Raw genomic sequence first — 27703 nt, 5'->3', positions numbered from 1 at the left:
AAGACCGATAAGGTCACTTCATGGCCTTATTTGAGACAATGAAGGCATTTCGGACTATTATTTGAAATAAAGTCAACTTCATGTCCTTATTTGAAAAAATAAAGGCATTTTGGGCTTTTTTTTTTAATTCCCCAAATATTATGTGGGATAATTTTTTTTTTTATAGGGAACAAAATACATAAGAGGAGGAAATCTTTTAGGCAGTGGTGAAGCCATGCCTAATTAAGCTCGAGAATTCATGTTCAAACCCACCAATGCAATTCAAATTAAGGGGGTGCATGACAACCATTTTGTTCCGTAAATAGATTTACGGATAGAAATATATTTTTTTATTTCTATTTCCGGATGATTTTTTGAAAAAAAAAATGTTTGATAACGACATAAATTTTTTTATCCTAGAACAAAAGTTCGTTTGACAACGATAAAAAATTTATACTTCTATAAATTATTATTTACTATTTAAAAATAAAAAATTATTATCTATTTTTTACTCCAAATGCAGCAATGGCGGCCGGCGGAGGTCAACAGTGGTCGATGATGGGCGACGATGGTTGCGGCGACAAGCAAAGGGTGGCAGAAGTTGGCGGTGGGCGATGGTTAGCGGCACGCGATAGTCCGTGGCGGCAGGATCGGCGGCAACTAACAGTGAGGCAAGGGGCGGTGGCAAGTGGTGGTAGGAAGCGGCCGATTGCAGGCGATTAGCGACAACGAAGGTCGGCGGTAGGCGATTGTTGGTGGCGGTGGTCACGGTTGTGGGCAGCAGCGGCCGATGGAGGTTGGCGATTAGCAGTGGCGCCCGATGGTGAGGTGGGGGTCGACGGCGGGGGTGGCAAGTGGTAATCGGCGGCGGCCACCGGCAAAGGTCGGCGGCGGTCGGGCATGGTTGAGGTGGCCGGCGGAGGTCGGTGGTGGGCGCCGGCGGCTGGCGGTGAGGCGGGTGAGGGAGGGACAGCGGCCGGAGGCTGGTGGTGGTCGGCGGCGGTAGGCACTTGAGAAAATGTAAGAGGTTATTATTTTTAATTTCTATTTCTCCGATCGCCTAAATGTTTTGTTTCTAATTTCCATTCCAAATCTATTTAAGAAATAAATTTTTATTTCTAATTTCTCTTCCAAATCTATTTTTGGAATATATTTTTATTTCAGAGATAGAAAAATAGAATTACGTTATCAAACAAGTTTCTACTCCAAACCTATTTTCAAATAGATTTGAAATAAAAATAAAGAAATAGAATGCTTGTACCTCCTAAGCTCATGCAGGCCCGTGGGCAAGCTGGGCCGGGCTTGCAGACATGTTCATAAGTAATTAGAGGGAATTAAGAAAGGAGATAAACCTTTTTTATAGAAGGGACGTCGAAGTTGTCCTGGCCCTTTGTCCTTCTCACCTGGATTTCCCCCTCCGTATCTCTGTCTGGCCGCCGTGCCACGTGTCAACCAAATTCAACTTTCACTTGTTTTCCTTTCTTTCAAAATCAATATTTTCCTAATCATTAGCAGATGCCTTTGACATCTCTAGCCGCATCCCTCTGCAGCCCACCACGCATCTGCCCCCTCTTCGTTTCTTTGACGTGCCGGTCCATACGATATTCAATTCTTCAATTTCAAGAGCTTTTGAAACCCCTGATTTGTTTCTCGTGCCGGTAAGGATGGACGCCGCGCCTTGATAAAGTAATTTATCGATCAATACGCGAAGAATGGAGCATCACCAATCGATTGGGTCCATTTCACGAGTTGAGGGAGAGCGGCGCTCGGCTTAGAGCCAGGAATCGACCTTGCGAGCCGGTAGTTCTTATCCGATCAAATTATTGTTAAAAAAATCAAATTTTTAAGATAAATTTTAGATATTTGACCTTTTCAACAAAAGAAGTAGTATTTCTTATATTGTTATTTTTTTATGTAGAAAAATATGTTTTAATTCTTCATGTTCACAAAAGTGTCTTTTTTTTTTTCTTTTGAGTCAAAACACCGGTTTCGGCTTTGGAACCGGACCGGTTCCCCGGTCGAAATCGGAACCGGTGCTTCCTTCGCCCCGTGGGCGAGTCAAAATAAGGAACATTTGTCGTGATCCGTAAAGTAAACAACAATAGTGGGAGATGAGGATATCGAATCACCACTCTTTTCCAAATGACCTTTTTTTTTTTTCGAATCTCAAATAGACAAAAACTTCGACCCAAAAAAAAAAACTATTTTTGTCAAAAACCGCCGCAGCCCCAGTTGACCCCGGTCCACGTGTCTGTAGTCCAAATTCCGTCCAGGTTCAATGTAAACGTCGTGGCCAAATTTGGGTTTTCGCGCCTCCGATGGAAAGACCCACGCTCCACGCGCCTCGCCTCATCCCCACCCTCGTGCTCACTGCTCGCCGATTCTCCGAATGAGCGCGTGCGAGGACGCGAGTGGGTTTGAGCCAGGCCCTCCGCTGCCCGTGTCAGGCACGTGACCCGACGGCGCGCGTTAAAGAACCTCCGGCGAATTAGACAAATGCCACGGCAGAGATGAAAAAATAAAAATGAATAAAGAAATGAAGAAAAGGTCGATTTGGGGAGATTCACTCATAATTTGATATATAATCCCCGCACTCGGGACTTCGCTTTGTCCAGCTTCTCCATCACCACCCAATCTCATTCGCTCTGTTCAGCTTCACTAGTCCCTCCGTTTTCGAAACCCTAGCTCTCCATCCGAGTAGCGGGATCGGCGTGCCTGGGGAGGGCCTTGAGGGGGTTCGTTGATCGATCATGACGACGGCGGTTGGAGCTGCGAGCACGGCGGTGCCGAGCGACCGCAGGGTTGCGCTGTTTCAGAGCTTCGGCGGGCTCAAGTCTTCCAGCTCGGTGCCCCTTGCGAGGCAATTGAACGGGTTGTCGCTCTCTTCTAGCTCCTCCGCCTCTTCTTCTTCTTCTTCGAGCTCGTCGGTCGTGAGAGCTGTGTCGACGGTGAGTCCTGGTCGCTGCTCTGGGGATCATTTTTACTCGGGAATTGTTGCGCGGGGACGCCTTATTTGTTCCTTGTGTGTTTGCATTTCTGTCTGGATTAGTTCGTTGCCTTCTCTTTTGTTCGAATTGGCATTTTGCTGGCCGTGCCTTTGCATGTATTTGGAGAATTTGGAGATTCTGGGTTAATATTGATTCAGTAATCGGTAGAATGAAAATGAAAGACTGAAAGTTGGCAGCTTTGTGTTTTTTTTTTTTTCCCTTAGGTTTTTGGTTTAGGAAAGTTGAGGGTGGGAACTGGGACGCGGTTGATAAGAAGTTAAGAACACTGGTCCTGCTTGAGACATTCTTGAAAAAAGTGAAAAATGTAAAGAGCACTGCTAAAGAAAATGTTTTAGGCGAAAATAAATTGCTTTTCCGTTTTCGCAATGATAGATCTCTTGCTTATGGCACGCTGCCAAAAATCTTTTTCCTTTTATAAATTGCTAGCCATGGATATGGACCTACACTCGGTAAGTTCCTACAGGGGGAACGTGCGCCATCATAATCGAACTCTGATAAAACAAAACCTTCCTTCTGTCAGACTAGGACTATTAATGCCATCTCTTTCGGTTTAGCAAGCTTAAGCTTTATCTATACTCTAATTCTCCGTGTTCGACTTACGACGTGGGTTTATAAAAGAATCCAGGGATCATTTTCCTTTCTTCATCACTGTTCTTCATCTTGCTTTTGTCTGTAAATTTGGATAATGTATAAGCAACGGGGAAAACTGCATGCATCCTATATCCTGACAGGAAGCTATTATGACTTGAACTTTTGCTTTCTAAGTGGCAGATAATTTATGCCTCTTTCTTGATGAGTTTTCTTAACAATGTGCAGCCCATAAAGCCTGAAACTGCTGCTGAGCCTAAACGTAGCAAGGTTGAAATAATTAAAGAACAAAGTAATTTTATAAGATACCCTCTCAACGAGGAGCTTCTGACAGATGCACCCAACATAAATGAAACTGCTACCCAAATCATCAAGTTCCACGGGAGCTATCAACAGTACAACAGGGACGAACGTGGGACGAGATCGTATTCCTTCATGCTTCGTACGAAAAACCCCTTTGGAAAAGTTCCCAACCAACTTTATTTGGTCATGGATGAGCTTGCTGATCAGTTTGGAATTGGAACACTTCGTTTGACTACAAGACAAACGTTTCAGCTCCATGGAGTCCTGAAGAAGGACCTCAAGACAGTGATGAGCACGATAATTAGGAACATGGGTTCAACTCTCGGTGCTTGTGGAGATCTTAATCGAAATGTTCTTGCCCCTGCTGCTCCGTATGCTAGAAAGGATTACAAATTTGCACAAGAAACTGCAGAAAATATTGCTGCACTTCTTACACCGCAGTCAGGTTTCTACTTTGATATGTGGGTGGATGGAGAGAAAATCACCACAGATGAACCTGCTGAGGTTGTGAAGGCTCGAAACGATAATTCCCATGGAACAAACTTCCCGGACTCCCCTGAGCCAATCTATGGAACTCAATTCTTGCCCAGGAAGTTCAAAATTGCTGTTACCGTGCCCACAGATAACTCGGTCGATATCTTTACGAATGACATTGGAGTTGTTGTCATTTCTAATGAGGAGGGAGAGCCTCAAGGATTTAACTTATATGTAAGATGACTGTGTTTCTATTGGATATTTGCTGACATTTTTTCTGTAATGTTTCTTTTTTTAATTGCATAACTGCAATATTTTCTTTTGCAGGTTGGTGGTGGTATGGGAAGAACACATAGGTTGGAGACTACCTTCGCCCGCATGTCAGAACCTTTGGGTTATGTACCAAAAGAGGACATTTTGTATGCAATAAAGGCTATTGTTGTTACACAGAGGGAAAATGGGAGAAGAGATGATCGCAAATATAGTAGAATGAAATATTTGGTTAGTTCTTGGGGAATTGAAAAGTTCAGAAGCGTTGTTGAGCAGTATTATGGCAAGAAATTTGAGCCAATTCGTGAATTACCAGAGTGGGAGTTCAAGAGTTACCTGGGATGGCAGAAGCAGGTATGTGTATTTTTCAATTATTTGCTATCATTTTCTTATCCTGAGGGATTTTGGTATCTATTGCATCTTGATAATTCTGTGTCCTATATCAGGCCTAAACATTCTTGTACCATGCTTGGCTCATTTGATCTCTGATTTGTGATTCTCAAATGTTTTTTGGCAGGGAGATGGTGGTTGGTTTTGCGGGCTTCATGTTGATAATGGACGTATTGGGGGGAATATGAAAAAGACACTAAGAGAGATAATAGGGAAATATAATCTCAATGTTTGTCTCACACCAAACCAGAACATAATATTGTGTGATATACGGAATGCCTGGAAGCGTCCCATCACAAAAGCTCTTGCACAGGGTGGTTTTCTGGTAAGTTGCACTGGAGATACTATTCTCACTCTGGTGTTAGTTTTATGTGATGATTTAATATAATTTAAGAAATTCATCCCCTCTAATTAAGAGCATCTCATTCCCATATTTATGTGGTTTCAGTAGCATTATCATGGAAGATATGTACATTTTGTCGGGGACAAAAATCAGTAAACAGAGATGCTTTTTCGAATCACCATGTGAACACGAGAATAATTAAGTCCTGCCTGTCTCACTATTTAAGCAAAGCTTGGAGGTGTTAAGGGTTCCAGCACATCATTAAGGAATTTCTTCTAAGGACTCCTTTTTACACCCTAGAGTTTAATTCGGCATGGAAACTTTGTTTATTACATGGTCGCAACCTCTTAGAGGTCATTCCTGTTGACTCTAGATCCAGACTTTATCTTGATATGATGGCACTCAGATTGTATTATTTCTTTCTGTCTACGCATTGCTTGGTGTGCATATTTCGCTAGACGATATTTCATAATAGAAAATAGTAACTGTGGACAGGAACCTAAACACGTGGACACTCTCAATATAACTGCAATGGCGTGCCCTGCATTGCCTCTATGCCCATTGGCAATAACTGAAGCTGAACGAGGAATACCTGATATACTTAAGCGGACTCGAGCTGTATTTGATAAGGTATGACTTCCCATGTATGACAGCTCAGTCATAATATCATAATATTGCAGTGCACTATCTGAAATGGACGTTCGTTGGCAATGGCATTGTAGGTTGGTCTCAAGTACAATGAATCTCTTGTGATAAGGGTAACTGGCTGCCCTAATGGCTGTGCTAGGCCATACATGGCTGAACTTGGACTTGTCGGTGATGGTCCTAACAGTTACCAGGTACATCTTTCCCTTTATCAATGCTTTATATCTCCTGAAACCTATCAGAATAAACTCATTTTAACCTTCAATTTGTGTGGAAAAACAGATTTGGCTTGGAGGGACACCAAATCAGACATCAATAGCAAGAACTTTTATGAATAAGGTTAAGGTTCAGGATCTCGAGAAGGTTTTTGAACCTCTTTTCTACTATTGGAAGCGTAAGAGACAATCCAAGGAATCATTCGGCGACTTCACTAATCGCGTGGTTAGCACCAAATAATGACACCTCGCATTTTTTTTTTTTTTTTTGTAGTTTTCTATCAGATTAGGAATACTTGTAGCCAACATTTTTCGAGAATGAGATTGTATTATCTGTTATTACATCCATTCTTTTTTTATATTATGGCGTAGCTAATTGTCTTTGACTGTCTTGTTTTCTTCCAGGGATTTGAGAAGCTTCAAGAGTGGGTTGACAAGTGGGATGGTGTGGTAAAGGCACCTGCGCGCTACAACCTGAAGCTATTTGCTGATAAGGAGACTTATGAGGCCATGGAAGAACTGGCAGAGCTGCAGGACAAAAGTGCTCATCAGTTGGCCATAGAGGTAGTCCGGAATTTTGTCGCTGCCCAGCAAAATGGGAAGGCCGAATGAGATAGCAGTTCAAGTTTATCTCTTCAATGCCTGCCTCATCGATGCGGAGCTGAATAAGAAAATGATCTACCATTTTGTCTATATATGCCGTTACCACACAGTAACGGCTCTGTTGAGTAGATGCAGTGCGAGGTCTCATTGTTTTTCTCTCTTCCATCAATTTCTTTTTCCAGCTTTTGGAAGACCTGGAGTCGGTGTAAAGGATTGCGTTGTCTTTTGCCTTTTTTAATTTCCTTTTCTTGAGTAATCAAATTCTTCTGTTGCCTGTGGCTGCTAGTATGCTTAAAGTTTGTGCTGGCTGGCTTTACAGCATTAGCTTTACAAATTTGTTGGTGATCAGCCACCGCACCAATAGTGGTGGCCTTATTATGGGGAATGTGCTGCAGTAACCGGTAACAAGCACGGGATGCAGTTCAGTCGACGCGTCATCCTTTCACGTTGCAAGAGGAATCTCTTTCCGAACATTGTAAAATTTCATGCACACTTGATGTTTTATCCGTAATTACTACAATGATGAGTTGGTTCTGGCGATACGCAGAACTGTTCATACATGAAAGCTGGATATGCAGTATGGTTGTTGGATGAGCCGAGACCTAATGAAAACTGGCTGCCAGGGCACCGCTACTAGGTTGGATCAGCAACACTTTGCTGTGGGGAAACTCTCCTTTGGTGAATGCCGATTGCCAGTACTAAAAGAGAATTTGGATAATGCAAGTTCAAAGGAAATACGGGCCTAAGTTCCATTCTCGATCGAACATTCACTACCCGACAACTACCGACAATCGACCCCCGACATCGAAATCAATATGATGCAAAATGTTCGAGTTGCAACGCAAGAGGGGAAGTGTGATTCAGACCAAAGAAGCGGACTTAGATAGAATGGTGATCGGATTAGTCCCAAGATAGCAAGAAATTAGAATACAAGGTTCTACACATATATCATTCCCAAATCAACACGAAATCAAGCGTGGGGGAAAAAGGAGTTTGCCAATTCTTGACCCTCATTTGCGGCAGATGCGAGCGGTGGGCATGGTCACGCAAATAGGAGCATACTTCTTCTTGGCTTCAGGAGTCCCTCTTTTCGGCTCGTCTTCGTCAGCGATGGCGGCCCTCACGACAGCGCAGGCAGCTGCAGCGGCGGCAGCGGCGAAGACCAAGTCTCTTCTCCCATTGCTGCTCTCTTCCTTGGCGGCATTGAATTCAAGGCTGGCCTTCTCGGCCTCGGTGGCTCTCGAGGCCGCCTTGGCCACGACGAGGCACCTCGAGGCCTTGGCCGAGGGTAGCTTGCCAACCGCAGCCGACGAGCCGGCGAGGAAGGAGGCTGTCATGGTCACGGAAGCCATTGCCGCTGCGTGTGGTTGAGTGAGTGTTTTGCTTTTCTTTCTTTTTTCTCTTCAGCTTGTGTTGATTCGCAACTAACGATCGTGCGGGGAGGCAATTATTATTTGTGGGTCGAGACGAATGCAAACGGGAAGCGCTTGTTGGGGGAGAGAGGGCATGATCCATTTCCTTATCTCGAGACACATATGGCCCTAATGGGTGCTTGCCACGTGTATCTTTTGTTATCTGAAGCGAAACTATTGGTGGGGAAAGCTTTGGCCCGAACGTTCATGGAATTTTTCAAGTTTTTCCTTTGCGTTTTCTTCCTTTGTTTTGCTATTTTATTTGGAAATCTGTACATAGGAAAGGAAATAGCTATAACAGCAGCTTACAAGTTAGAAAGCACCGGCACTCTTAGAGGACCTTCGTGTCGTGCTCAATATTCCGACACTCTTTGACATGAGATTGACACATGATCAATGCTCCAGATAAGTTAGCGATACGCGAGTACAGCATCTTGACACGTCATTTCTATAAGTACGGAGTCAATTTTAAGTATTTTCAGTAAATTATGGGTCATTTATGTTTTGAAGGGATGGTACCACAAAATATCTTAAACTATCAAAAGTGGTCCATGACAAAATTTATACCCAAAAAAATCCTAAATCTATTACATTGATACTAATTCAATCATGAACTTTTTAATTAAACTAATTTTGTTATAGATATTTTTGCATTTGCACCAGTTTAGTCCATCAAGCCAATTTTGGCCTTGTGTACGCCGACACTAATGTGAACTTTTTTTTTAATAATATTATAATAATATTTCAATTTTTTCTCTTTTCTTTTCTTTTCTTTTTTCTAATGCTGACAAGGGCCATCGGCAGATCCTCGCCGGCATTGGGCGAGGGTGCCAATGCCCTCTTCGTGGCCAATGAAAGCCTGGAGAGAGCTGCCATGCCCTTGCTAGCCAAAACGAGGGTGCGAGGCACCCCTCGGGATCCCGGCCTAGGGCGGGGGCTGCGGCGCTACTTGACCCCGAGCAAGGGCATCCCGTCCCTCACCTATGGCCAACGAGGGTTGGTTAGGGGCCCTGGCCAACACTCAACAAAATAGTGAAGAAGTAAAGATCTAGAAAGAAATGGAGAAAGAAAAAAAAAACCAAAAAAATGTAAGAACTTTATTGAAAAATGTCAACATTAGCACCGACTATTTTTTGTAGGATAACAGGTATTCATGTTAGCTATTTCCAATCAAAATTGGCCGAATAAACTTAATTGATACCAATGCAATAGGTTTAAGACTAAATTGGTTCGATTAACATATTTAGAATTGAATTGGTTTGCAATAAGTGTGGTGCTTATTTCCAATTTATATTCCGTTAGTTTTTGTCCAATATTCCCGTTAAATTGCTGACATTAAAGCATACATGGCAAGTGACTCATTTGACGTGAATTCAACTGGCAAAATCAGCATAAAAGGCTCTTTAAACAATAATCCTTAGGCGAAGAAAATGTACTGGAATTGGGAATTAGAGCAAAGTCGAATCTGCTCATTCTCTCCCAAATCACCAAAATCTTAAGGAAAAATTTTGGATTACAGCAAACTCGCAAAACGCGAGGGAGCTCTTGTCTGGAAGGTAGCTGCTGGAGATGGCAAGAACGCAGAGGAGTGGGATAACGAGCTTGAACTTCTAGAACAGCATCGTTTGCGAAAGCCATATATGCTGAATTCCCACGTCGGATCCACATCAGATAGGGTTGCTCGCCACGTGTGTTTCCACATCGGCAATCTAATGAGATTTTTCACGAAAGCCAGTGAAGCGTAAATTTGTTGCGGTGCAGCAGTCGGTCCGAGATAAATGCACCACGGGTGCATCAATTTGGCGTTTTTCGCTACACGGAAATTAATTATGGGTAAATGCATCACGGGCATATTAATTTGAGATTCTTGACGGTCTTTTTCCTTTCTTGAATGATCGCTTGATATGGATTACGATAAACGTCGGCTGTCAACTATTAATGTAGTCATTAAAATGGTCGGATATAAGTCTCGGCTGCTCTTAGTCCACGTCATGCAACAACTAACAGTGAGGAAATGTTAGGATTAGCCTAAATTCGGTAAGCAGGAACGTCACGCATCTCCACTCCGTGCTAGTCGCTAGCCGTCAACAACTTCAATTTTCATCGCCACAAATAATTACGGATATTAAAAAAAAAAGGAAAAAAACAAGAAAGTAAAAGGAAGCGTCAAAACAAAAGTGAAGATACCCTACAAATACATCCCAAAACAGGCCTAGCATGTTTCCCTCTTTATTAGTCTTTTCCTTTATCGAAAAGAAGATTATGGAATCCGAAAGAAAACAACATCAATGGTTTGGACATTATCTTCTCGTTATTCAAGAAACTTAAAAATCCTAAATTGATATATTTCTATCGCATTGATCCCAAACTGATTTTGTACGTCGTAAAAATTTTCGATCCGGCACACTCGTACCTCATTTACCTTAAAGTGGTATGTTCGTACCACAATTACCCCAAAATTAGGATACACCAACTTAGGGTCATTATAACATTATCGATTCTGGATTTTTGTCACAGAGTATTATATACCAATTTGAGAGTTTTTGGTGATATTAACTTTTTAATTTGTATAAAGAAACTCTAATAGTTTTGCTTTCGATTTCAGTGATTTTATACAAATTCACTCGTGCAAGCGCGTATATAATTCAAATCGAGTCATTGGTCCATCGCAGTGAAATCGTCAGAGTTACCCCAAAAAAACAAGTATGTCTCCTAGAAGGGAGGAGAAGTATCGCTTGGCCGCTCCAAAATCACTTACATAACTGATGACGTAAAGCATGGCTTCAATTCCGTAAGCCGAAACGTCATGCCGACAATTAAACCCCCTTCAAAAAATAATAAAATACTTATGAGAAGTACCTTTCCACATCCGACGGCCGATATGGCGCCGCGTGGCGTTTGCGCTCTGGGTCGGCGTCGACGATCGTTAGCTGTTTTTTGAAACGGGGTATCAACGCGCACTCTTCTATAAGAACCCTCGGGGCTGCTCGCAACGCATCTGCAAACTGCAATCTGCGGAGCGAGAGCTACTTTCTCGACAGGAGAACAAGGACGAGAAGAATCGGCGACTGAAAATGAGCGCGACGATCGGCGCCGGAAAGGTCGTGTGTGTGACTGGAGCGTCCGGTTACATCGCCTCATGGCTCGTCAAGCTCCTCCTGCAGCGTGGCTACACCGTCAAGGCTTCTGTTCGCGATCCAAGTCCGCTCTCGATCCCTCTCGTTTCCGTTTTTCTTTCGAGTTTATTTTGGCTTTGAGTCGTGCCTTTGCGTGATAAGTGACCGTTGATTGTCCCTGCTCGACTGATTTTTGCTTTCTGTTGGTCTTGATCCTCTCTCGTGTTGTGTGTATCTTGTGTGATATGGTCTATTTTGTCGTCATTTCGTGTAATTCTATGTCCTAGATGAGTGTTTCGTGCATGTGCAGTTTCAGACTGTGCGGCCAAGTGGAGTAGTTTATGTTCTGGCTGGGTTGTTATGAAGTAATCGAGTTTTTAGCAGGGTTTGACGGAAACTGGGTTGTAGATGCTGTTTTTCCAACGAAGTGCCTTGTAGAAAGATTTTGCTTCCGTTTATTTTTCGAGCATTTCTAGAGGATAGAGGAGTCATCTCCTGAGATTGTTGATGACCAGATGAGAGATGAGGGTGGTCAGAGGTATAATCAATCTGAATAAACCTTTTCTTCTTTTGGCCTGCCCATACCGAATACAACGTTACTGTTCCAGAGCTGGAGTAGTTCGTGCTTTAGTTAGGATTGTTTGCCAGCTCCGAAGACATTCCTCAATGAGGCTATGATTTGTGTAGTACACTGGTTGTCTTTTACGGCTTGTATTTGGTTATGTTAAGAGTGATCTTGCAGCTGTTGTTCAAATTCATTCCTGCATTGGGAAGCAAGGTAAATGAAAGAGAACATTCAGGAAAATGTTATGTACTGTTACTAAGGTTCTCAAGTTTCTATGACAGTGCCGTGCTCCAAATCATTTAGTTTCCAGGTGGAAAAACGAATATCTTCGACTTTCATGAAAATGCCTTAATTTGAACTTTTGTTGAAGAGCCATGATGTTGTTTGGCTCGGGCCATTCCAGTTTAGTGGATGAGCCATGGGCATTGAATTTTGTGGCTTTGCTTATATTCAAACCGCTCATTTGCCGTGATTGTTCTTGTCTCTCCAACAGATGATACAAAAAAGACTGAACATTTGCTTGCACTTAATGGAGCGAAGGAGAGACTTCAACTGTTCAAAGCAAACCTGCTTGAAGAGGGTTCATTTGATCCTATTGTTGAGGGTTGTGCAGGAGTTTTTCACACTGCCTCGCCCTTTTATCATGATGTCAAGGATCCGCAGGTTTGGTTCCAGAATTCACAGACTAGTCCTTGCAGAGTTGTTTTTATCCTTTTTCATTACTCCTTTTTTGCCACATTTTATTTATTGAGGCCAACTAGCATGCTTCATGCTGATCTTGTGAGAGTAGCAATTTATTCAATATTAACCATAGCCAAGTTCATTAACTTGGTCACCGCCTTCTAATTTATAGCTTTGCAAATTGTTTGTGAAGATGGGTTGGGGTCAATTCTATACGGGGTTCTAAGTTGTCCGGCGTATCTTTTGGTTATTCGCTTTTATCTCTACTCAAACGTCCGCCGATGTATTCTCTTTTTAGTGCGATAATATTTTGGTTGTCTGTCTCATTTTGTTTTCCCTCGTACTCTGTAAGAACCAAATTTTCATTTATTTTGTTGCATCTTTTACTTGGTAATTGATGATAACAAAACCTGTTTAGGAATGGATTTCTCTCGACTTTGATCTGTTTCTTTTATGGATGAGTGAAATAGATCATATAGTGTGTTAACTTATGTCAATTTTAATGTATTGGTAGTGAACAGTCATTTATTTGTGGACCTCCTTCATACATGAGCTACTTACAAGTTAAGTACGATTAGTTCTTTGACTAGAACTACATAGAACCAATGGAGATCCTTCAATTATTGAGGACGTACCAGATTGAAGTTCGTGAAGTAGTTGAGTGATAGTTTGAATTCTACTAACGAGGTGTCTCCATGATATAAGTGGACTATGTTTACGATACTAATTAAATTCTTCATCACTTGACTTCTTGTGTACATGATGTGTTAGTTAATCAGTTAACATGACTAAAACATGTCATGCCTTGCTAATTAGTGCTCGTCTATCCAGTTCAAATGAGCATGTTGAAGATCTTTAATGGGTTAATGGGAAGTTCACTCTAGATTTGTTTTTTTCGGCAAATACTTTTCATTAAGTCAAATATGTGGCCTTGACTAATCCCACGACCTTGTCTTTGTCATATTATAAGATTGTGGATGGAAAAATGCTAGTAGTTCCTCACTCTGAAATGGCAAGGGAAAAACTTAAGTAGGATTTATAATTCAAGTTCTAGTCATGCACTAAAAGATTTTATGACGTGGTAACACAATTTAGTCTCCCATTATTTCAGCTATTTATTCTCTTTCGGCTAATTAACTGCTACCATATTTCAGGCAGAATTACTTGATCCTGCTGTGAAGGGAACTCTTAATGTTCTGAAGTCATGTTCCAAGACACCTTCTGTGCAGCGTGTGGTCTTGACATCATCTATGGCTGCAGTTTCTTACAATGTAAGACCGCGGACACCTGATGTTGTGGTGGATGAAAGTTGGTTTTCGGATCCAGACTTGTGCATACAAACCAACGTACGCATCTTGTCCAGTTTAATTTGATTGTCTCATGTATTATTGTCTACAGATGCCAAGATGATTGACATGAGTGAAATCTAACAATGCACTAATAACCACTCCCCTAAAGTGATCTCTCCCATTTTATATTTTTGGTTGTCGACACAAAACCAGCTGGTTCGTTGGTGGAGGAGTTGGTCCATTTCATTTTGTTACATGTCAGTGGTTATCATAACGATCTCTCTCAATTGTGCCCCCTTGCAGATGTGGTATGTGCTCTCCAAGACTTTGGCTGAGGACGCTGCCTGGAAATTTGTGAAAGAAAAGGGTATTGACATGGTTACAATCAACCCAGCTATGGTGATTGGTCCTCTTTTGCAGCCAACATTTAACACAAGTTCTGCGGCAATTGCCAATATGATAAATGGTAATTTAGCAGTAACTGTGAAAGTTGTCCAGATTACAGAGTTGTTTTGTGTTTCCATTGCCCCGATCTTGTATGATTGCATTGACAAACTGCTCTCTGCCCTAACTAACAAGGAAGCTCACGCTGCTAATTTGTTTCTTTACCATCCCAATTCAGTTTTATCTGTTGGAAGTTACCATTTGAGGGGGGGAAAATGAATATTTACTGTTTTAACTTCTTGACAAATGATGATTATTTAATTGGACCACTTTACCAATTTAGTATTGGGCCGTCAGCAGTATCTCTTCTATTCTGTAAAGTCCTCCTCTTGGATTTTAGTTGAATTGAGGTAGACCATCATCCATTTCATTGCCGTCAAGTACAGCATCACCCACTTCTGCTGGTGTTTTCACCATACTGTAGCCATACTTGTTAAATGCAGCCAAATTTTTTTTTGCTTCGTTGTATTTCTTCTAACCAGGAGTATTGTAGTTTGATATCTTTTCTGCTTATTATTCCGTCTCAGGTGCACCAACTTTTCCAAATGCAAGTTTTGGATGGGTCAATGTCAAAGATGTTGCAAATGCTCATATACTGGCATTTGAGGTCCCATCAGCCAGCGGCAGATACTGTTTAGTTGAGAGGGTTGCACACTACTCCGAGATTGTGAGGATCTTACGCCAGCTTTACCCTTCTGTCCAGCTTCCAGAAAAGTAAGTAGTTAGACGATAACCTGTACATTTATGGTGAGCTGCAGAGAGTATAAAGGTTTCTCTAGTACCGTGCGAAGGTAGACAAGTTTTTCTTGGGAAATACCATTGGTATAAAATCGTATGCTGCTGATTTACACAATTTTCTTCTTTAACTTCAATTTCTGGTGGTAGAAACACTTTACCATCTCTCTCTCTCTGGCGCGCGCGCGCACACAATATTTGAAAGCGAAGCCACCTTTCAGTCAATATGACTTGTCCTCTTCTTCGAAAATCCACTTCTCCTGTTTAGATGACTATGATGTATGCCTGTTATCTAGGCACGAATGATAAGTTACTAAGTGAACGTCTGAATTTTCCCATGATGTCTATCTGGCGTCTGTTTACTTCCAAAGGAGAGAGCTGATTTTGCTTGAAATTCGCTTCACAGGTGTGCGGACGACAAGCCTTTCGTGCCAATCTATCAGGTTTCCAAGGAGAAAGTGAAAAGCTTGGGGATCGACTACATTCCTCTGGAGCAGAGTTTGAAGGAAACTGTTGAAAGCGTGAAGGAGAAGGGATTTATTAAATTCTGATAGAAAATCTGCCAAAGTCAGAAATGTAAGTGGGAGGCTTTTCACCTACTGGCTGTTTGTTCGCATGTGGTGTGTCTGCGCATGGACATTGGTATAGGCAGGAACCGTAGATTTTCCTGATCCTCTGTACCCATCTTCATAATAAAACAAGAAATACTGTCGATGATGCGTTCTTTCTCAATTGCCGCTGAATCAGGATGTGCCGAGTGTCCAACCGGTGAGGCCAATTGTTTCGTGTGAAGGGCGTTAGAAATTATCGCTTCACGAAATTCACGCCATCCTCCGTATTATAACTGTTTAGAGGTTCCAATTTTAAACCCTTCAATGGTCAACATTAGAATCTGTTCTAGAGGCAAAGTGACCTCGTAAAATCACAGCGACAGCAGGTTCATATATTTTCTTGACAACCATTGCTTCCGGATTTGGCAATACGATAGAGAAGGTCGCTTGATCGTGTAGTGCAAGGCACGGTCAAATGGCCTTCGAGTACGAAAATCCTTTTCTTATATATGGTTATGTATCTAAACGGCACTTCCCCGGATGAGCATGATGAGAAACTGGAATCATCAGTGAATTAATCATCCTAGAGTCAAATTGTATGTTATAGGAGCTCTCTTGTATAGTAATCACCTATCATGCAGTGGCGAATGATATGGGTTGGTGGTGATTAAATCTTTGAAGCTATACACCGCTACTCGATAAGGATTTTTTGCGAGTTGATTGCGCCAGGAGGCAAGAGCTCCCGCTTGGACGCAATTCAGGAGGAGAATTGCTGGTCAGCTGCCAAGTAGGAGGCCCGAAACACGCGGGCTGTGTGAGCTCTCGCTGGACTTGCAAATGCATGCTGATCCCCATTGCCCTCAGGCGGTGAGCCATAAAGTCGGGGTGCGTATGGGTTTGATATGGCAGGACGTTGTAGGCCGGTTGGTCGGTCTCCGAACTGCTGCCGCGAGCACTGACCTGAGAACTCTGAAGCAGTCGGTAATTGTTGACCGCGTGGACTTGTTGGCTCGTGCTGAGCTCGTGATTTGGAGTGGATTGAAGGTGGTCTCGCAAGTAGCCATCAGTAACAATAATAGCCTTTTTCTGGCCTCGATTCTTGCCGGTTGTCGTCAGGCCATCATCGCTGTTGCCGTCTGGCAGATCAGGGTTCTGTTCGTTCCTCTTCTTTGGCGGATGATCGGATTTCTGGCCGTTCTTGGAATGCTTTGCATGCTTGGGCGTGTAGACCTTGCACAGAACCTACTCATCCAACTGCCACAATTCACATCACAAACACATCAATTCACGCCATACGCCTGATGGCAAGGAAAACTCAGGTGCTAAAACGTAAACATTAAGGAATCGATCCAAACCCTCTTGTCCTTCACCCCCTCCTCCTCCTCCTTCCTCTTCTTCCTTTCTGTACTGGTGTGGTTCCTCTTCTCATCCTCCGCCAATCTATACTCATGCATACTCAAGGCCGGCCTCAAAAAATTATTGGAAGGGGTGGGACATGAACTTCCTGCTCGAGACTACTTCATCAGAAATCAAAGTGCGGGGACCAGTCAGCCGGAAGCAGGTCCATCTAATCAGACCCTCCCTGTGGTCCCCTATCCGTATCGTTCGGATGAAGAAATTCGGTCGCTTCGTCTTTGCCAGGTTCCTCGAATAAAGGCCAACGACATCTTCTTTCCAACCGTTTTGTTCTCCATCATGATGATGCTATCTGTCCCGGACGCCTTCCAAAACCGCAAACCCGCTGGGCGTGCAACGATTTGGCCGCTATCCGTTCGGATACTTCCCGTCTCTCGGAGTGAAGAAGCACCCCTCGTCCCCATCTTTGCCCCATCCGTTCCGTTTCTGTGGAGAATCACTGAACTAAGTTGCATCAGAGTAATTTCTCTTGCATTTTCTTAGTTCCACCCGATATAGACGAGCAATTGCACTCTCAAGTAAGCACGAGCGTGCACTGAGACGAATGTACGCAAGAACTCACCACGCGATTTCTAATCAAGGAAGGATCAAAGAAAGCCAAGAAAGTCAACGAACGAGAACCTGACAAGCCCCAAGAGGGCCAAGAAATTCAAAGAGAGGAACGACCGAACAAGAAATCGCATCTTCAAACGTGCTTGCCCGTGCATTACAAAACCGAACAGACTCCGAGTGTTTATGCTGGCCGCTTATATATGACGCACGTACCGATGAGCGTTCTGGGGTCGGACTTGTAGAGATCAACGTCGGCGAAGAAGTCGCGGGGCGGAATTGGACCGCCCATGACTTTGGGCTTCAAGTAACAGAGAATGAGCTCCCCGTCGGTGGGGCCAAATCCAAACCCGATTGGAAACTCGAGTGGGAACTCAGCCTCGGATGACGGCAGCGGCGCCACTTTTTCTTGGCTCGAAGACGGCATGCATGGGTCGACACCGACTCTCCATCCTTGGCGTTGCGAAAAGGAAGCGATTGAATGATAAAATAAATAAACAAAAATCATCACCCACCTACACTATACATATAACATATTACTTGAATTCAAAATAATAGTTCCTTTTATCCGATTAAAAACATCAGAAAGGCACAAGATTATTGATCAACATTCACTTGGTTCTCGCTTTATTCGTTCGGGATGATAATGGTTTACCAACGTAACAACCGTCTTCTCCTTCTTGAACTTGTATTTACTTAGTAAATTTTCCCATTGGCGAATGTTCACAGTCGTTTTGAGTTCTAACACGAAACAAATCAATCTGTAAGTATTAAACTAGCCCTTTGGGTTTTTCCGATATTTACCGACCAAAAAGGACAAGACGCGAATCGCTCTAAAAAGTATGTTTTAACCCATTATCTTATTTAAGATTGACACGTCCGCAAGTTCGCAGACAGACCGATACTAAACACGATTCGATATTAAGATTAACGAGATGTTTTGAGGCACGGAAGTATCCTAAAGCTTGAGCACCTCAATTGCGATTCTTCATGTATCTTGGTGGGGGTGAATTCGCCCAACTGAAATGATTTATAGTTTAATCATTACATGCAAAAGTCGTTTAACTGATTAATATACCCTCACTTAGTTTTAGGCTCCGAATCACAAAACTATAATATGACCTGGACCCAAATTAATTGCTTGTTAATTTTAGTCTTGAAAAGCCCAAATTACGAGGCCCAAAATAAGGATTAATCTTCTGAGGGAACTATTTTGAACTAAAAGTGTTGTGCATAATTTTAGTAAGGCGTGCTGTCATAATTTAATTTTTTTTTTTAAAAATATTTACAAAAATATTTTTTAAAAATAAATATTTACAAGTTTGGGCCTCGTTCGGCAGTTGGGTTGTCAAGCGAGGCCCACTTGGCAGCCCAACTGTCGAGCGAGGTTGGGCTTCTTCTTCTTCTTTTTTTAATTTCATTTTTTTAAGTATTTTAATTATTTATATTTATAATATTTAGTTTATTTTCGTATTTTTTAACATGTTTATATTTATTTTATTTATATATTTTTTCTTGGGAAGCTTATCTTTATAACATAATTAGTAATAATTAATATAAAAATTATTAAGATATATAATTAATAAATAATGTTGTAATTATGTAATTAATTAAAAATATTCATAAAATAAAATTGGTAAGATATATAAAATTAAGGAACCCCATTCTTAATTCAATATCTTTATAATATAATAAATCGAAACCCATCTGAACGATCCCGAATAGCAAAAATTGCCATTAATAAATCCAGAAAATACTAGAAAAAATAGGAAAACTCATCTAGATGATCCCGAATTGCAAAAATCCATCATTCATCACCGCCAATGGCCGAATTTGTTTGGGGAAAAAGGGAAAGGAGGGTTCGTTCAATATCGAGAAGTAGCACCGAAATGAGAAAATACAAAATTAACAAGGAAAACGACGTTTTTTGGGGAAAAAGGCTGGCCAAATCGCCTACGGCCATTTGCCAATGGATTCCTCTTGAAAAATTACGTGAAATAAAAAAAAAATCGTCTCAAACGGACACCCGAGCGATGAGATATGCTCTTCCAAAGTTTTGCCATTTCTTTACTTGTTTCCACTCTTTTGCTGCGGTTTTTAATCTTTCCGTGCGGTGTTTAACTCTTTTCTTGCGGTTTCCCATCTATCTATTACTGCGGTTTCCAACATATTCCTACGGCTATATTACATTATATCACAACTTTATTTATTAATTATAGATCTTAATAAATATTTACATTAATTATTGCTAATAATGTTATAAATATAAGTTTCACAAGAAAAAAAATTATAAATAAAATAATTATTCTAAGTATCAATAATTAAAAAAAATACAAAATTTACAATATAGCCGGCCCACATTGTTTTTTTTTTTTGTAAATTTCGTATTTTTTTAAATAATTTAAATACTTAAAAAAAAAAAAAAAAGAAGCCCAACCTCGCTTGGCAATTGGGCTGCCCAGCAGTTGGGGGGGGGCCCAGCAGAGCTGCTCGGCGGTTGGGCTGCCGAGCGAGGCCCAAAGTTGTAAATATTTATTTTAAAAAAATATTTTTGTAAATATATATATTTTTAAATTAAATTGGAAAAAAACCCATGATTTTCTCGATCCAGAGCTTGTTATAAACAGTTACCAACTTACCTTTGTAATAAATGTAAAAGATGCCACGCGTCCAAAACATGCCAGATCTCTCAAAGGAGATCTTTCCTTATCAAAAAATTTCATGGGCTTCAAACTAAATTTAAAATAACCACTGAGAATTGCCCCAATGCCGCTCTTTCTACTTAAGAAGAGAAAGGTGGAGGGTTCGAATATTCATCTTCGAGAGAAATGGGATAGGAATGAGAGAAGAAGAAGCGGGGTTTTGCAATCTACACACGGCATAAGTTGGAAATTATCCGGTTATCATTCTAAAAACTTTGATTGATGTGTGGGGCATTCCATTGAGTATTCAATTATTGATTAGTCATTGAAGCTTTATTTATCTCGTGAAAGTGAATGATCTAAAAAATATTTTCCTAAAAATAATGGTTTATATCGCTTAAAAAAATGAATGGACGAAAAATATTTTTATTATCAACGAAAATATTTTAACCGATAAATTATTTCAAGTTAGACGGATCATTTTTTCTAGAAAAACATTTTTCAAATCACTTATTTTTTGCAAAATAAACAGAGCTCGAATAGAAGTGATAAAGTTCCCTAGGCTATTTTTGTGTGCTGGAAATGTTTTCGAAGAAGTTATTTTTCAAGAAAATGATAATGTATTCCGGTGTTTGATCTACACCTCAAACTCGATTTTTTTTTCACCATTTGGAATGAAAAATCAAATTTAATTTGCCTCCGTGCACTCCTTTTATAATTTTTATTTTTATTTTTTCTCTTCTTTATTATTTATATCGTATCTTGTTTATCTATTTTTCTTTTATTTTCTTTTTAAAAAACTAGAGTTTTAATTATTTTTATTTTTTTCTTTCTTTTTCCTCCTTCCTTCGCCTCGACCAGGGGCGTAGATGCTTTTTTTTTTACACGGGGTGCATTACAGAAAGGCAAATGAAAGAGAATCTTCTGAGAAGTTACAAGATCTTGGGTTTGTTTTCTTGGTGTTGTATGTTTTCAAATTTCTCCAAAAATGCAATGCTCCAAATCATTTAGTTTCCGGACAAAAAAAATATCAGGAACATTAACGAAAATGTCTTTGTTCGACCAAAAAAATATGTTCATATTTTATTTTGTTTTCTTTTCTTATTAGTTTTTTTTTTTTTTTACTTTTTCCTTCGTCGATCGCCACCCGGACTCCCGCCACACGAGGTCAAGCCCGATCGGCCTCGGGCCACACTATGAAAGAATTATTTAAAAATTTGATTTTTTTCCTCAGATAAAATCATGAGTCCGAAATCATTTTTAAATGATATCTAAATACTAGAAAACTTATTCGATCACATATTACCAAAAATAGGAAAATAACGTTTCTACCTTTGTGATGAAGTTTTTCCCCAAATAATCGCACTTACGATCACGGCTGTGCACCAACTGCATAGCAAGACCAACCTCCTTGAAAAAGAAGGACGAGAAGAGCCGGAGAAGACAAGAATGAGCGTGATAGTAGATGCCGATCGCGTGACCGGAGCATCCTCGTGGCTCGTCAAGGGCAACTTAGGCTTAGGCTTCCTTGGATCATTGAAGCCCTTAAGCTAACCCTTCACCGATTGATAAGGACCGATTACTCAATTAGCGAATCGAGAAAGTGTTTACTGATAAGGACTAATTACTCGATTAGTGGATCGAGAAAGTGTTAAAGAGATAAGCTACGAGAGAAAATAATTTGTGTTGCTCAAGTATAAAGGAAAGAGCTCCACTATTTATACAAGGAGCCTTGGAATGACTACTGTCGTTTGACTCTAGATCTAATGGTAGATATTGCACCTCCCTATCTACCAATGAGAGTATACCTGTCACGCCCCGATCCTCGGGCCCGCAACAGCCCTACCAAAACGCCTCGAGTCAAAATGGACGACGTCCCAGGCACGTCATCGACCAATTAGTTTTATCTTAATAATAATAATGCATGCGGAACGTGTAATATCCCCAAACAAATAAATTAAAAGTAGGGATAGAACAGTAGGAAGTCAAATCAATCAATACTAACCAAAAATCACTTTTATTTAATTATCTTGTTAATCCTGGGAAGTACGTACATACAAGCCCTACCTTAGGGCCACTGTCTACTGTCCTCAAAAATACCAGTTCGGGGTTGGGGGTTAACACTACTTCATGCTACTCAAAAAGAAGCCTTGCTCACTTCCAGCTTCCTATAGTTAAGGCCTGAAAAATGGTTAACAACAACGGGTGAGATATAAAATCTCCGTGAGTCAACGCCTAAGTCCGAGTAGGACATTAACTCGCTCAAGGCATCCTAAGCATGCGGGATAATATCGATAACGGATCAATAGCATGCGACTCACGCCACGCTATATCTACCACATGGCCAAGTACAATATCACGGTGAATCTTCAATCACATGCAAACTTACCCCACCATGGGCCACACGACGAACAATTCATATCATAACAGCCAACAACATATAAACCATGACACTCAACCAGAACACCCATCACAATCTCATACATAATGTATCACACGTATTCCGGTTATAAAAAAAAACATCGGGCCCAACGCACACGACCGGTGTGGCTTAACACTACGACCGGCGGTGTTTAACACTACGATCGGCGGTGTCTACGGGCATGACCAGGCTTCGTCCCTTACTTCCGGCGACGGCGTCCGATAGTCCGTAAGATTCGTACGACCGGCACGACACGTAACTACCAGGAATCCCCGTAGGGGCTTCGGTCCTTCACAAGCTGCGACCGGCGTCTAATAAGTCATGTTATTCCGTACGACCGGCACGGCACGAACTTATTAGGAAACCGTACGACCGGCACGGTATAATCTCATCATATGACCACACAAGCACACCGGACAATCAAGCCAATTCTTATCTTTGCATTTAATCCAATGCATCCACAAGCGATCGTGCTCAAAACTTGGCTCGATGCCATTTTTATGCTCAAAATTCGGTCCACACGTGATCATATAGATATACAAATCAGCCACAATATTTTGCAACCATAAACAGGGTGATCACTCACATCAATCCGGACAAGTAGCAGTCATTATACAATAACCCAATAATAATACAATAACCGCCCAATAATAATAATCATAATCGTACAAGAATAATTAAATTAACGTAATTAACTATCTCGATCACAATATTTAGCTGATTAAGCTTCACGTAAGTAATTTGATCGCATGCAATTAAATTATCTGATCCCAATTAAAATAATCTAATTAGCAGTCAATAACATTAAATCTATCCTTAAACGCAGTAAACGTCCTATTCGTAGTTTAGGGGTTAACTCACAACTCCTGCGTTTGATGTCGAGTCGGGCGCGAAGCGATGCGAGTTCGAATTTAAATCCATGTTCCAGTTCGCGGCAACCAACGGAACTCCCACGTTGGATCCTCGAGCTGGCGCGGCGTTACGGGTTCGATCATCGGTCCGGGTCGGCCTCGGTTCGGGTCTCTCGGTTACTGTTCATGGCCGCATGGGCGTCGGGCCGGCTGTCTAACAGCCAAACAACGGCTTCGGAGGGTTGTGGTGGCGGCGAGACAACGAACGACCGTGTTGGGTCTTACGAGCTCCAAACCTGAGGTTCTCGGGTTCGAACAGGGGGCTCGATTAATACTGATCACGTCCCCAAAGAGCTTCGGGTGGCTAGGTGGTTCGTCATCGTAACTGAGCAGAAGCTAGGGAGTGATCGGACGGACGTCGAGGACTCGAGGCAGTGGGCTAGCGTTTGGGAAACTCGGAACAGCAGCGTCGGGAAGTGATCGGGATGGAGCACGGCGGCGCGGACCGTGTTAGCTCCCTTTTGTGGCCCGCGGTTAGCGCGGCAACTTCGGGTGAAGCGCGGGCTGGAGGTGGAAGGCGATAGGATGAAGCGGAGGCGCGGCTGGCGGAAATGCAAGGTTGGATGGCGGATCGGGACTGGTGACGACCGGATTTGGGTTGGATAGAGTTCGGCGCGGCGGCGCAAGCCACGTTGGCCCTCGGGCCAGCGGCCTCGCGAGTATCAAGCAGACCAACGGCGTCGAACCGAAGTTGGCGCGGCGCAAAACAACAGCTGGGTGGTGGTCGTGCAGATTTTGGGGGGGGGTCTGCTCGCGCGAACAGCAAAAGGAAAGAAGAAGAAACAGAGAGAGATCGCGTCGTTGGGGGGTCTGTTCGCGCACGAAAGGAAAAGAAGAAGAAGAAGAAGAAGAGGGGAGAGAGGAGTGGGGTCACGTCGTGGGGGGGGAAGCTATGAGAGAGAGAGAAAAAGAAGTGTGGAAAAGTCAAGCAAGCTTGGGGAAGTGGTTCTGTTGCTTGGGCAGAAGAGAAAGAAGAAAGAATAGAGAAGTGGGCCACGTGGGTTTCAAAACTTGGGAGGCAAGTTGATGAGGTAGGAGTGATGTCAGCCAAGGAAAGTGAGAATGACGTTGGGCGGCCGCAAATTGGGGAGGGGGATTTCGACGGAAAAGGGGAGAGAATTGGGGGCCCACATAACTTTTCAAAAATTCCTTAATTCCCTTGTCTCAAGTGCATAAATCCCACGGGCGATTTGGTAATTTAATAAATAGGTATCGGACGGTCACTTGACTCAAATGATCGAGGGTAAAAATGATATTTTGGTATTTATAGCTCGATCAAACCTAAATTTGCGCGCGACGATTCTCGGTAAAACGAGTCAAAGTTTGACGATTCAAACTCGATTTTTCCCGACAAACACTCCAGAATAGCCAATCATCGACTATTAAATCCTCAAGATCCAAATTTACTATCCACCCCGGAATTTATAATTTTCTTACAGAGGTTGAAATTTCGGGACGTCACAATACCTCTATTTTTACCAATTACATCACAAGAAATACTCTAGAATAGGATACATTTACCGTATCGCCCGCCACTAAGAATATTTTAGAGGATTCAAGAAAATCATAGAGGCCAAGACACTGCAAGTCTTGTGGTTCATCGGGGTATGTCGTCTATCGATTGGCTCATAGAACATTCATTCTTTGATAACAATAAAAAATTTCTACGGTCTTTGCATACGAGAGCGATGATTGGCAAACGGCTAGCTATCGACGACGGACAACTAGCGAATGGCTATCGGCTGAAGGCCACAGAGAGAGAGAGAGAGACCACACGCAAGAAATAGGGAGTGAGTAATGAGAAGAATTCGTATTTCTAAAGTGATTTTTTTCATACTTTTTTTTAGCCCTTTCAATGGATCCTGAAAGTTTGATCTACTATTCCATAGGTGTGCGAGAGGGGGAGTGAACAGTACATAATTTCTACTTGGGGATCAATTACATTGATCTGGTACAGAGTTTGAACGAAACTGTCAAAAGCTTGAATGACAAGGGATTTGTTAAATTGTGACAGAGAATGTTTCCCAAGCCAAAAATGTAAATGGGAGGCTACTCACCTGCTGGCCGTTCGTTCCCATGAAGTGTGTTTGCACGATGAACACTGGGTAAACGCAGGAATCACGAGTCTCCCTGCTTCTCTGCTCTAATCTTCGTATTAAAACAAGAAACACCGTCGACGCGTTCTTTTTTTCTCAATGGCTGCTGAATCAGGATGTACCGAGTATCCAAAGGTAAACCTCCGTATCGTAACTTGTTCAGAACTTTCGATGTTCAAACCCTTTAATGGGTCGACATAAGAATCAGTTCTCGAGGCAAACGAAACCTCGTAAAAGCAGAGCGACAGCAGGATCGTTCATTTAATCGATCGCCAGCTATAATCTGATCGTAACACGACAAAATAGTCGGATGCTGGACGGTAATATCCGTCGTTGGTTGAACCAGACACATGCCAAAGATCAGTCGAACTCGAACGGTCTTTGCGTGCGAGAATCCTTTGATATTTAATTTGTTGTCCCTACACAGCACCTTCCCCGACGGACTTTCCGAGGCAACACACAAAACACGTTTAAGCTTCCCGAGTTCTTGGGAGAAATCTCCTAACGACCCATTACCCCCTCAGTGACATGCTTATTGCCATTCCTTACCCCTACACTTTCTCTAATTCCCGTTTGCGACCATTCATTTTCATGCGACTTTGCATTTTCAACTAATGTATTGTGAAAACGCCAAGCGCGCACTGAGTGCACCACATAAGCTCGAGACTCTGGTGTGCACACACACTTCCAGGAAAAAGTATCAAAAAAGTTATAAATGTATTACATTAGTACCAATTCTATCATAAACCTTTCAATTGGACTAATTTAGTCTTAAATCTTTTTGCATTTATACCAATTCAGTCTATTCGCTCAATTTCAGCCAGAAATCGGCGACGTGGACGCCGGCGATGCCACGTAAGACGATCGATGCTGATGTGAATTTTTTTTAATAATATAATTTTTTTAAAAGTTATTCTTTTAATTATTTTTCCTGTTCTTCTAAACTTTTGCCCCTTTCCTCTCTGCATCTCTCTCTCTCTCTCTCTCTCTCTCTCTATATATATATGCAACCACTCTAAATCTTCGTGGGAACCTGTCGCTGGTAGAATTGGTAGTGTCGGCGATGTGGATCCTGTCCTCTTTCAACGCCAATAAGCTGCCTATCGCATCCTCCGGCGCCATCGAGACACTAATCGCAATCTTATCAGGTGAAATTGCCACGAATTCCCATTGAATCGCCATCTCGCCGCAAACGAAGCTCGACGCGGTCTCCATGCTCCTGAACCTCTCCACCTCTTGCCAGATCGCTCCCCCTAATCGTCGCCTCCAGCTCGCTGTAGTACCTAGAGGCCACCTAGAAGGCGATGGCGGCGCTTGAGAAAGTCGTGGCATCGTCCAGCCACGCGGTCCACGAGGTCGCTGCGCCCACGGCCCTATCCGAGCGCTGGTTGAGGCGATTAAGGAAGGGTCTCCGGAGTGCAGGGAGCATGTGGTCGTGATACTCCTGGCGATGGTGAGGAGCTGCAGGGACAAGCACAGGGAGGCGGTCCTGAGGGAAGGTGCTGTGCCCGGGTTGCTAGAGCTGAGCATGGACGGGACGTGGAGGGCCAAGGAAATGGCTTAGCAGAGTCAGAACCTGCTGCTGCTCAGGGACAGTTCTGACTACGGCGCGAGGGCGAAGCATCAGAAGAAGCAGAAGAAGCACGAGCTGGTGGAGCAACTGATGGAGGAGATCGACGCGGAGGGAGCGAGCCTGAGGCTGGTGGAGGAGATGGTGGCGAAGCTAAAGCACCATCGGTAGCCTGGCTGCCTTCTATTCATCTCAGGAAGAAGGAAGAAGAATAAGATAGTTTGATTAGCGTTAGGGCTTAAGAGAGGTTTTAACACTGGGTTAGCGAACGGGATTAAGGTTTTTATTTTTTTTTTTTTTGGGTCCAATGGGATTAAGTGAGAATGAGTGATTATGGTGTACATAGGAAGATTGAATTCGTGGATTAGAGAGAGATGAAGGTTGAGAGTAGTTGGAGAGAGAGAGAGAGAGAGAGAGAGTTTTGCAGAGGAAGGGAGAGAAGGAAAGGGACAAAAGTTTAGAAAAAAGGACAAAAATGTTAAAACA

At 42.3% G+C, this 27703-nt stretch overlaps 3 protein-coding genes and 1 pseudogene across 4 annotated transcripts; 3 read left to right on the top strand and 1 right to left on the bottom strand.

Moving 5' to 3' along the window:
• The first annotated feature begins 2550 nt into the window (after positions 1-2550).
• On the top strand, positions 2551-7095 carry LOC115734258 (sulfite reductase [ferredoxin], chloroplastic). The gene is made up of 8 exons (XM_030664960.2): positions 2551-2927; positions 3804-4586; positions 4680-4976; positions 5140-5337; positions 5851-5985; positions 6078-6194; positions 6283-6441; positions 6621-7095. Exons 1-8 carry the CDS (start codon positions 2730-2732, stop codon positions 6825-6827), a joined length of 2094 nt encoding a protein of 697 aa, XP_030520820.1. The 5' UTR covers positions 2551-2729; the 3' UTR covers positions 6828-7095.
• Positions 7096-7697: 602 nt separating this feature from the next.
• Positions 7698-8296, bottom strand: LOC115734260 (photosystem II 5 kDa protein, chloroplastic-like). The gene has a single exon (XM_030664962.2). It carries the CDS (start codon positions 8168-8170, stop codon positions 7829-7831), a length of 342 nt encoding a protein of 113 aa, XP_030520822.2. The 5' UTR covers positions 8171-8296; the 3' UTR covers positions 7698-7828.
• Positions 8297-11223: 2927 nt separating this feature from the next.
• Positions 11224-25604, top strand: LOC115734522 (phenylacetaldehyde reductase-like). Of its 2 annotated transcripts, XM_048281227.1 has the most exons (7): positions 11224-11431; positions 12405-12574; positions 13747-13938; positions 14185-14347; positions 14853-15039; positions 15467-15612; positions 25572-25604. In XM_048281227.1, the coding sequence occupies exons 1-6, from the start codon at positions 11305-11307 to the stop codon at positions 15609-15611; spliced, it is 984 nt and encodes a 327-aa protein (XP_048137184.1). In that variant the 5' UTR covers positions 11224-11304; the 3' UTR covers position 15612; positions 25572-25604. The 2 variants fall into 2 exon arrangements, with proteins under 2 accessions (XP_048137184.1, XP_030521216.1); XM_030665356.2 differs by lacking the exon at positions 25572-25604 and having other exon boundaries at positions 15467-15705.
• A 1450-nt stretch (positions 25605-27054) lies between these two features.
• LOC125315639 lies at positions 27055-27395 on the top strand (annotated as a pseudogene).
• The last annotated feature ends 308 nt before the right edge of the window (positions 27396-27703 follow it).

The sequence above is a fragment of the Rhodamnia argentea genome, chromosome 6 (assembly GCF_020921035.1).
Source record: "Rhodamnia argentea isolate NSW1041297 chromosome 6, ASM2092103v1, whole genome shotgun sequence".
Classification (NCBI taxonomy): domain Eukaryota; kingdom Viridiplantae; phylum Streptophyta; class Magnoliopsida; order Myrtales; family Myrtaceae; genus Rhodamnia; species Rhodamnia argentea.
Note: the sequence above shows the minus strand (reverse complement) of the source record. Positions and strands in the feature narration are given on the sequence as shown.

Coding starts and splice junctions, on each gene's coding strand:
- LOC115734258 (XM_030664960.2), top strand. CDS start 2,730: ATGACGACGGCGGTTGGAGCTGCGAGCACGGCGGTGCCGAGCGACCGC. Junction 4,977..5,139: donor ACCTGGGATGGCAGAAGCAG/GTATGTGTATTT, acceptor GTTTTTTGGCAG/GGAGATGGTGGTTGGTTTTG. Junction 6,195..6,282: donor ATGGTCCTAACAGTTACCAG/GTACATCTTTCC, acceptor GTGGAAAAACAG/ATTTGGCTTGGAGGGACACC.
- LOC115734522 (XM_048281227.1), top strand. CDS start 11,305: ATGAGCGCGACGATCGGCGCCGGAAAGGTCGTGTGTGTGACTGGAGCG. Junction 11,432..12,404: donor GGCTTCTGTTCGCGATCCAA/GTCCGCTCTCGA, acceptor TCTCTCCAACAG/ATGATACAAAAAAGACTGAA. Junction 15,040..15,466: donor TCTGTCCAGCTTCCAGAAAA/GTAAGTAGTTAG, acceptor TTCGCTTCACAG/GTGTGCGGACGACAAGCCTT.
- LOC115734260 (XM_030664962.2), bottom strand. CDS start 8,170: ATGGCTTCCGTGACCATGACAGCCTCCTTCCTCGCCGGCTCGTCGGCT.